This window comes from Nomascus leucogenys, chromosome 4 (assembly GCF_006542625.1).
Source record: "Nomascus leucogenys isolate Asia chromosome 4, Asia_NLE_v1, whole genome shotgun sequence".
Classification (NCBI taxonomy): domain Eukaryota; kingdom Metazoa; phylum Chordata; class Mammalia; order Primates; family Hylobatidae; genus Nomascus; species Nomascus leucogenys.
The window spans coordinates 59,524,464-59,535,427 of NC_044384.1; the positions used below are offsets into that span (position 1 = coordinate 59,524,464).

Consider the following 10,964-nt stretch of genomic DNA (forward strand, 5'->3'; position numbering starts at 1 on the left):
ATTCTCAGGTTAGTTGGGCTAGTGAGGAATTCAGGTTACACGGGCCACAGAACGAGAACAAGGATTGTTCTTTCTCTGCCTCTTCCACTTCATTCTCTCTCAGCCTCTCCCCACCTCAGTAGTTGGTCTTTTCTCCCCCTTCTTTTGAAAGCAGAGTCCATTATACAAATGGACTTGTCTACTTCTCCACATCCCTCTTGTGCCAAATTTTCTGCCATGGACACATCTACCCCACCTTAGAATGTATATTAGACAATTTTGACATCTAGAATGTCTTGTTGGGCAGGAAAGGGTTTGGAAAGCGTTGCTCCAGGTAGCTTTGATTATAAACTGGACCTTTTCGCGGGGTTACCTAGAGCAGTTGAGAGTGCTCTTTCTCCTGGCCACGTGCGGTGGCTCACGCTGTAATCCCAGTACTTTGGAAGGCTGAGGTGGGCAGATCACCTGTGGTCAGGAGTTTGAGACCAGCCTGGCCAACATGGCGAAACCCCATTCTACTAAAAATACAAAAATTAGCCAGGTGTGGTGGCATGAACCTGTAATCCTAGCTACTCAGGAGGCTGAGGCAAGAGAATTGCTTGAACCTGGGAGGCAGAGGTTGCAGTGAGCTGAGATCAAGCCTCCAGCCTGGGCCTCAGAGCAAGACTCTGTCTTGAAAAATAATAATAATAATAATAATAATAATGATAATAAATAGATAAATAAAATTAAAAAAATAAAAAATGAGTGCTCTCTCTCCTGAATTGCTGACTCGAGGACTCTCTCAGCCTGTTTTATCATTTGGAAGGGGGAGTAATGTATCTGCTTCATACACATCTTTAGAAGATTAAATAAAATGTCTGAAGTATCAATGATTCTCATTATTCAAATATTTGTTTTTTAAGTCACAGTTGCAAGGTTATATACAGAAGCATAGGTTTTTATAACAGAAAAATATACACTTAATATACTGACCTCTTACAAAAATAGTTCTGCTCAAGCATCCCATCTATGTATCATTAACATCTATTTCATTCTACCCAGCTAAAATAGTTTATTAATAATCCCTGAATGTCACAAGATAATACAGAATAAATCAGATAATACATTAAAATGCACCTGATAATCAATATGCACCAGATAATGGATACAGTGTACATCAGATAATACAGTACAAATTCAATGAAAGTTTAGTGTTGCAAAGGTAAAGTGTAAAGAATGTTCTAATGTGCTCCCATGCTGCTTAAAACTGTTATTATAAATTGCTTTTTATTATAAATATATAAAGAATGATGTAATAGGCCAGGCATGGTGGCTCATGCCTGTAATTCCAGGTCTTTGGGAGACTGAGGCAGGAGAATCACTTGAGGTTAGGAGTTCGAGACCAGCCTGGCCAACATGGTGAAACCCCGCCTCTACTAAAAATATAAAAATTAGCCAGGTGTGGTGGTACGCACCTGTAGTCCCAGCTACTCTGGAGGCTGAGGCAGGAGAATTGCTTGAAACCAGGAGGCGGAGGTTGCAGTGGGTGGAGATCGAGCAACTGCACTCCAGCCTAGGTGACAGAGTGAGACTTTGTCTCAGGAAAAAAAAAAAAAAAAAAATTCTCAGTCACCTAGATTGAGAAATAGAACATTACCAAAACAAAGCCCCACTGTGTCCGCCTCCACATCACATTCACTTTATCTCCTCAAAAGGAAAGTGCTATTTTGAATTTAGTATTAATTATTTCCTTGCATTTCTTCCTACTCATATCGTGCCTATATACATATAATATATACACATGCCTATATCATACATAGCAATGTTTTACATTTTGATTTTTGCATTGTTAATGCAGAATTTTTAAACTTAAAAATATGCTTCATACAGCCAGGTGTGGTGGCTCATGCCTGTAATCCCAGCACTTTGGGAGGCCGAGGTGGGCAGATCACGAGGTCAGGAGTTCGAGACCAGCCTGACCAATATGGTGAAACCCCATCTCTACTAAACATACACACACACACAAAATTAGCTGGGTGTGGTGGCGCGTGCCTGTAGTCCCAGCTACTCAGGAGGCTGAGGCAGGAGAATTGCTTGAACCCAGGAGGCAGAGGTTGCAGTGAGCCGAGATCACACCATTGCACTCCAGCCTGGGCGACAGAGCGAGACTCCATCTCAAAAAAAAAAAAAAAAAGCTTCATACAAACATGAAATGTGCACATGTCTGGCTGGGTGCGGTGGCTCATGCCTGTAATCCCAGGACTTTGGGAGGCCAAGGTGGGCAATCACTTAAGGCCAGGAGTTCGAGACCAGCCTGGTCAACATGGTGAAACCCCGTCTCTACTAAAACTACAAAAATTAGCCAGGCATGGTGGCGTGCACCTGTAGTTCCAGCTACTTGGGAGGCTGAGGCACAAGAATCACTTGATGCCAGGAAGCAGAGGTTGCAGTGAGCCAAGATTGTGGCACTGCACTCCTGCCTGAATAACAGAGTGATACTCTGTCTCAAACAAAAAAGAAAAAAAAAGAAAGAAAAGAAAAAGAAAAAAGAAATGGGCACATGTCAAATATTAATTTGATTATTTAACTTATTAATGAAGGAAACAGCAGGGTGTTAGAGCTGGGTCAAAGAAGTATAAGAGAGACTGGAGTGCTTACAGTCAAGGAGAGACAGAATGCTGAAAGATTATGAAATTAGATATGTTAGTTAATATTCAAAAGGGCAACTAAACTGTAAATCTTGCCATTATCTTTTCTATCAGACCAAAATAATTTACATCTCTACTAGACAAACATTTGCCACTTTTCAATCCACAATTTACGGGTAATTTCATGGAGTCCGGCCCTAATCAACAGTACATAGTGAAGCCAACAAAGGATCTCTTCCCTAGACCTTGAAGTGATCTTTGGGTGGACCCCTTAGACAGTAATTTAGTATGACATTGAAAGGACATGCACGCCTGGGCAGCGTAGTGAGATCTGCCTCTACAAAAAGATTAAAAATCAGCCGGGCATGGTGGTGTGAGCCTGTAGTCCCAGCTACTCAGGAGGCTAAGGTGGAAATAGCACTTGAGCCCAGGAGTTCAAGGCTGTAGTGAGCTATGATCATGCCACTGCACTCCAGCCTGGGTAACAGAGTGAGAAACTGTCTTGAAAAAAATAAAAAGAAAAGAAAAGAAAAGAAAAAGAAACAAAAGGAAATGCAGCCATTCTTTGGCCTTATTTCCAAGTTCTGGATAATTTTTCTTTCTTAACAATGTAAGTATTATCACTTATGTATTCTTTTGCAATATGGCTTTTCACTCAGTGTAGTTTGCAAGGGTTATAGCCATGTGAATGCGTGCTGCTCTAGTTCATTAATTCACTGTTGTATGTTGGTGTATGTAGGCATATCACAATTTATTTATTCATTCCCTAGCTGAAGTACATTTGCTTTCAAGGTTTTGCTATTATAAACAGATATCATACCTTTAATCAAATAACAATTTTGTCTCTTCAATCAGCTTTGATTTACTTTGTTCTAATACTAAGCACACAACTAAAATTATAATTTCATTATTGATAAATACAAAATATTTTCCAAAACATCACAAATCTTTTTTGTTTTCACTATTTACTATACACTTTTGGTCTTAATTTAAAGCAGCTTCACTATATGTGGTTCTTTTCCTCTTTTCCCATACTAATTACTGGTACTGGACTTATACATCCAAAATCAAATAGTAGTGTCCTTTTTAAGGGATAAATGGGATGTGATGTAGAAGGGGCATAGTAGGGACTTCATCTGTTTTGGCAAATTTTTTCTTAATATAGGTGGTAGGCATGTGGAATTTATAACAGAAAGTTCTGTCTCCAGCCCAGTTTCTGTTACATAAAACCATATAATTAACAGTTAAACTGGATCTGGTTTGACACAGATGTAGGCGATATTAATAATTACTCCAGAACAACAGGCATAACTAAAAACTCCTACAGGCAAAAGGGGAAAATAGAGAATGTAAGGGCTGGGATGTAAGCCCATGTTGCCCACCTCCAAGTTTCATGGACTTTTTCCTTCTCCACGTTACTTTCTTCTTTGCTAGACTGTCCTGAGGTACCTGCTCTGCACACAGAATTAGATGAGGCGATCAGGTTGGTCAATGTATCCAATCAGCAGTATGGCCAGATTCTCCAGATGACCCGGAAGCACTTGGAGGACACCGCCTATCTGGTGGAGAAGATGAGAGGGCAATTTGGCTGGGTGTCTGAACTGGCAAACCAGACCCCAGAAACGGAGATCATCTTTAATTCAATACAGGTAAAGGCGAGACCCAAGAGCAGATAAGGAGATGACATGTGTATACCTTGATTTCACTGTTAATTTACTTATGAATTGTGTCTGAATTTGAAAACAAGCTGTAGGAGGTATTCATATTTCCATTGTGATTGCCTTCAGGCTGACTTGATTTAACGTAGCTCGTGGTTTTTAGAAAACAAGAAAGTCCATAAAGAAAATCAATTTAAAACACAAAATGCTTTCTAATCTAGAAATGGCTATTTCTGCTTAGAGTTATAGGGCTATAACTAATAGAGGTAAACTTGAAGAAATCTGGCCAATGTAGTTTTTAGGAGAGAAGACTTACAAATAAAGCAATTTGAGTTCAAAATTTGACTCTGAAACTTACCAGCTGAGTAAGCTTGGGAAAGTACCTCAACCATTCTAGGCCTCAGTGTTCACCTGTAAAATGGTAACAATCATAGCTATCTTAATGTGTACGCCTATAAAGTGATTAGTATAGATTTCTTATACAAAACAAGAGCTCTGTAAATTATAGCTCTTATTAGTTGCTGACACAATAAAGCCACTGAGTTATCTTGAGAATTAAACATTTATATGTTACTCTTCACATAAAAATACATTGCCAGCTGGGCGCGGTGGCTTATGCCTGTAATCCCAGCACTTTGGGAGGCCGAGGTGGGTGGATCGCTTGAGGTCAGGAGTTCGAGACCAGCCTGGCTAATGTGGCGAAACCCCATCTCTACCAAAAACATAAAAAATTAGCCAAGTGTGATGGCGCACACCTGTAATCCCAGCTACTCAGGAGGCTGAGGCAGGAGAATCACTTGAACCTGGGAGGCAGAGGTTGCAGTGAGCTGAGATCATGCCACTGCACTCCAGCCTGGGTGACAGAGGGAGACTCTGTCTCAAAAAAAAAAACAAAAATAAAAACATATTGCCATCTTAAATTCTACCTATACCATGACTCCCAGATTCAGTCAATAACTTTTTGCATAACATGCAAGTGACTTTTCTTCCTAAGACATCCCCCCTCCAACACACACACATTACTTTAATCTACAAATGCACCGGGCTAGTGATTCCTGATGAGGCTGGTATTGAGGGTTCCCAAAAAGACCTGGATACAAAAATTACTGGGCAGAGCAATTGAAGATGCAATATTCTGTGTAGTATGTCAGTGCCCTATCCCGATCCCTGGGGATCCCTTTTACCAGCTCCCACTGGTGCTGGTGCTGCTGCTAACTGCTTATCTCTGAAACTTTCTCCCAAAGATTGCCCATGGGGCACTTATGCCCCAGAGCTTCCTGCAGGATCAGGCTGAGGCTAACGGTCATCTGAAGCCATATCCTTGCTTAGCTTCTTTCACTTCTCTAGTTTGCTTTCCTCATCCCCTTAAAAGTCGCACCTGAGAGCACTCCTTTATAAACCACTTCTGTCAGAATTTCAGGCACTGCTTCTAGGAAATTAGACTTACGACATTCTATAATCCAGCATTTCCCTCTTTTTTCAAACTACAAACCTGTGGATCATGCATGATTTGAGAAATAAGTTTAGAAAGTCACAGCAAGCTCATTAAAAACAAAATTAAAACCCATACAAAAAATAGAATAGGACAAAGTAGAAAATATTAGCATGCATTGCATTTCATAAGTCATATGCACATCACGGAATTTCATTTCCATTTTGTATGTAGACATACATGTGTGTTTTGAGTAATGATATCAAGTGTATTCATTACTACAGACCACAGTCAAAGGGTTTTGAAAGCCACTGTTCTAATCCCTGCCAGCTCTCTGATTCTATAACTCCATTAGATCATACTTGAGGAAGGTAAAATAATGCAACATATTTTGTCATCCTCCCATATATAGACTTTAGTTTAACGAAGAAAAAATCTTGTCTTGAAGAATAAAACTTGAAGAAAAACTTTAGCAGTGCTTTCAACCTTTAGAAATCTACAGTTAATATTTAGTTGTTTTTACCGTTGTCAGTATTTTATATTCTGTGCTTCAATTTATTTCCATTCTAGTGTCTCTGAGTAACACTAACAGATTTATCTAAAATTCTTTATGCTGATAACAAAGGCACATCTATATAAAAACCTCTACATAAAATAAAATTATGGTTTTCAATTACACATTTTTATGACTATTATTACCACTAAAGAGCATTTACTAGGTGTCAGGCAATGTTCTAAGAACTTTTTCCACATATCAGATCATTTAATACCCTCAATGACCCTATAAGGGAAGTAGAATTCTTTCCCCAGTTTTTCAAATAAGGCACAAAGGAGGTTAAGCAACTTGTCTGAGCTCACACAGCTAGTAAATGGTAGAACTAGAATTCAAACTCAAGCAGTATTTCTCTAGAATCAGTGAACGTAACCACTTTGCTAAACTGCCCGTGAAGTTACTTTTCTCAAAACAGCTTTTTTTTTTCTTTTTTTTTTTGAGACAGAGTCTCGCTTTTTCACCCAGGCCGGACTGCAGTGACGCTAGCTGGGCTCACTGCAAGCTCCGCCTCCCAGGTTCACGCCATTCTCCTGCCTCAGCCTCTCGAGTAGCTGAGATTACAGGCGCCCGCCGCCACGCCCGGCTAGTTTTTTTTTTGTATTTTTAGTAGAGACGGAGTTTCACCATGTTAGCCAGGATGGTCTCGATCTCCTGACCTCGTGATCCGCCCGCCTCGGCCTCCCAAAGTGCTGGAATTACAGGCGTAAGCCACCGCGCCCGGCGCTCAAAACAGCTCTTATTTCACCATGTAAAGAAAAGTACAAACCCATAAAATAGCAAGTGCTGAAGAGAAGTCTTTGAAAGAAATATACAAATTCCAGCAGGTGAAAACGGTTGTGGCCCCTGGTTGTATAATAGTTACATGGGTGTTTACTTTACAATTATTTAAACCAAACATAAATACTTTATGCAGTTTTTATGTATGCTATACTCACCGAAAGAGAAGGGAAAATTTTTTAAATCATTCTCTTAAGGTTACATCAAGTTGCGTATCAGTTTAGTTCCATTTAAATGATTCAAATCAAAGTCTATACATTTGAGAATTCATTAAGGGAGTAACATACATGCTATTCATTAAGAGTAACATAAATTTTGCATTGATTCTTGCCAAAATCACACCTACAACCATAAATTGTAAATTTCTAGGAAAACTCAGTACAAAACTTGGTGCAATGCAATAAAGTTTGTGGCACAGACAGTAATACTCAGCAAACATTCCACCTCCTCTCTCATATTTTCCAGCTCCCCTTGTGGTTAAACATTGCCATGTGGCAAGTTCTGGCCAATGAAGCGTGGCAAAACTGAAAAGGGTTCTTTGTAGACTGAGACAGTGAAGAGCCTATGTGTGCTCATCTATTCTCTTTTTCCGCTGAGGGCACAAAGAAAGTCATGAATTCATCTGCTACAGCTATGAGATAATGCGCCTCTGCCTACCAGGCTCCTCAGTGTTTACTGGTGTGGAGCCCTTGTAACGGACACCTAACAGGAACAAGAAATAAATCTTTGTTGCATGAAGCCCTAGGAATGCTGGGACTAATCTGTTACCTCAGCACAACCTAGCCTATCCTGACTAAGGTGGTCTTAAATTACTATTGAATGTGTATTGGGATTTAGTAATCTTTTACTGTATAATCCTTCTTCTGTAGGTAGTTCCAAGGATTCATGAAGGAAATATTTCCAAACAAGATGAAACAATAATGACAGACTTAAGCATTCTGCCTTCCTCTAATTTCACACTCGAGATCCCTCTTGAAGAAAGTGCTGAGAGTTCTAACTTCATTGGCTACGTAGTGGCAAAAGCTCTACAGCATTTTAAGGAACATTTTAAAACCTGGTAAGCAGAGTGCCTGGTTAGGAATGCCTTGTTGACAGGAATAGTTAATTCTCAAAAGGGAAAAACAAAACTTGTTTCAAAATACCTGGAAAATATGTTTAACTTCATTAATAAAGACATGAAAACAAACAAGATGGCATTTTCTGCCTATCAAATTTGCAAATTAAAAAAAACCCAAGAAATCCTGATAGGAATGTGATGAAATGGAAATTCTCATATGTCATGTATTGGTGGGAACATAATTGGTTTTGCATTTTTGAAAGCTATTTGATTATGCATATGAAGAGCCATAAAATTTCTTTTTGATATAATAATTCCACTTCTGAAATCAATCCTAAGGAATAAACCTAAATTTGATGAAAAGTTCTCCCTCCAAAATCTAAATTTGCAGCATTATTTAAAATATTAAAATGTTGGCCGGGCGCAGTGGCTCATGCCTGTAATCCCAGCACTTTGGGAGGCCAAGGTAGGCGGATCATGAGGTCAGGAGATTGAGACCATCCTGGCTACCACGGAGAAACTGCGTCTCTACTAAAATGAAAAAAATTAGCCGGGCTTGGTAGCAGGCACCTGTAGTCCCAGTTACTCAGGAGGCTGAGGCAGGAGAATGGTGTGAACCTGGGAGGTTGAGCTTGCAGTGAGCCGAGATAGTGCCACTGCACTCCAGCCTGGGCGACAGAGTGAGACTCTGTCTCAAAAAAAAAAAAAAAAAAAAAAAAAAAATATATATATATATATATATATATATATATAAATGTTAAACATACTCAATGTGTAAAAACAAGAGAGTGGTTAAGTAGATTATGACTAAATACACTCAATACATTTTACGAAACGTTAAAAATATTCAAAAAATTTAAATAATGACTTGCTAACTACTTTAACAAGAGCTTTATTATAAGCTAGTCTTGGAGGTAATATTATTATCATGATTTTACAGAAAAAGATCCTGAGGCTCAGTGTCCAAGGTCCAATGAACTACTCAGGTTGGAGGTGGTAGAGCAGAATGTGGAGCCAGTTCTCTCTCTGACTCCATCATCACACTGCACTGCTTCCTGTTATGATATTTGCTCAAAAAATGCGAGATATAAAAATCTGGGTAATATGACTAATCTTAAAGAATAATTACATTTTAAGTTATTCATAAGGGACCTTGTTAGTAGGTCACCATCAATGTGTAATTAAGCCAGATGTGACAGGATTTGCTGCCTCTCCCTTTACTTCTGAATTTTGGAGGCCTTTTTTTTTTCTAGTTGTATCAGTCAAACAACCGATATCTTTTTAGCATCGACTAAGTTTAGATGCGGGAACTAGGTACTCTGAAAGAGAAAATGAGAAATTTGACAAGATCCTGTCCCCAAGGAGCTTCCTATCCAACAGGGGCACAAGACAGATAGACACACACACAACTATAAAGCAAGGCAAGATTTAGAGAGTGCACAGGAGCGGGCTCTGGGAGTTCAGGGGAGGGTTGTTCACATTCTGGTAGGGAAGATATTTCTGAGCTGGATATATTCCCTTTCTCACTGGCCTTCTATCCCCTCTCTTCCTCTCCTCCTCTCTTCTCCTCTTTCCTCTCCCTCCTCCCACTCTCTCCTCTCCCTTTCTTTCCTTTTTTTCTTTTTTTTTTTTTTTTTTAAGACAGACTCTTGTTCTGTCACCCAGACTGGAGTGCAGTGGCACAATCTCAGCTCACTGCAACCTCGGCCTCCCGGGTTCAAATGATTCTCGTGCCTCAGCCTCCTGAGTAGCTGGGATTACAGGCGCACACCACCATGCCTGGCTAATTTTTGTGTTTTTTAGTAGAGACAGGGTTTCACCATGTTGGCCAGGCTGGTCTCGAACTCCTGACCTCAAGTAATCCACCCACCTCGGCCTCCCAAAGTGCTGGGATCACAGGCATGAGCCACCACACCCGGCTTCCTCTCCCTTTCTTAAAAATACATCAATTAATTAAATATATAAATGTAGATACACACACAGGCAGAATCAAAGTGTATAGGTTGGAGAGGAGACTATTCCAAAAACGGGGACGGCATGGGCAAATACGGCAGGAAAGAGTAGGGCATCTAGGTATTGGGGGTGCTGGGAAGTCCTGCCAAAGTGGTCCCCTCCCACTGTGGGGCCTTTGAGTTTCCCTGTGTCAGGGTACCTGCCCTCTGTGAGTTGGGTTCTTTCTTTGGTTGCAAGCAACCAAGACAGCTCAGCTGAAAGAAATGGAAGGATACTGACTCACGAGTCAGAGGGGAAGCTGGACGACTATGCCCAGAGCCAGGCAGAAACGGGTTGGATCTAGAGTCTGGGAGGAGGAAACTGATGGACAGCTGCTTCAGGGCCCAGCGCTCAGGGTGAAGCAGCTGCAGTTGTTTTTAGTTCTCAGATCACTCTGCTCAAGATGTGACTTGCCACGAGGAATCTGGCTGGCCCAGCTGGGACATGTGTGTCTACCTCTAGACCAGGAGAGAGGAGAGTCTTGGTTGACAGTCCCCATTTAGTACCTCTTTGTTTAGGTTACTGAGTCATCAACAGATGTCAGTTCAAATAGTCACTTCTACAGGGGCAATATACCCTCTTCTACCCATAAACTAGGGGCAACATACCCTCTCTCCCCTTTCATACATGACCATAACACCATGTAGCACTCAACTCTTGCAAGCTGACATTTACCCACGTGGCTCTTTATGAATGTTCATCTCCATCCCGAGACCTACAGTCCATGAGGGTACCACTGTTCTAGGGTTTTTGCTCTTCTCTTTGTCAGTGGGGACTTAGGACTGTGCCTGGCACAGGGCAAACCCTCAATATTTGTTGAATAAATTAATTAGTAAACACGTGTAAATGAATATTAGTAGAATACAACAAGAGTAACAGTAGGCGA

General features: G+C 40.5%; 1 protein-coding gene across 5 annotated transcripts in view; it reads left to right on the forward strand.

The window, feature by feature from the left end:
• Positions 1-10,964, forward strand: part of CLUL1 (clusterin like 1) — a 54,879-nt gene that overhangs the window by 41,549 nt on the left and 2,366 nt on the right. For 4 of the 5 annotated variants that reach the window (XM_003262017.4, XM_003262016.4, XM_012506258.2 and 1 more), the window contains 2 exons: positions 4,044-4,258; positions 7,899-8,086. In XM_003262017.4, coding sequence (XP_003262065.2) covers positions 4,044-4,258; positions 7,899-8,086 — 403 coding nt within the window. Of the gene's footprint in view, positions 1-4,043; positions 4,259-7,898; positions 8,091-10,964 lie in introns of those variants that run through there. The other variant, XM_012506256.2, reaches the window with a different exon arrangement.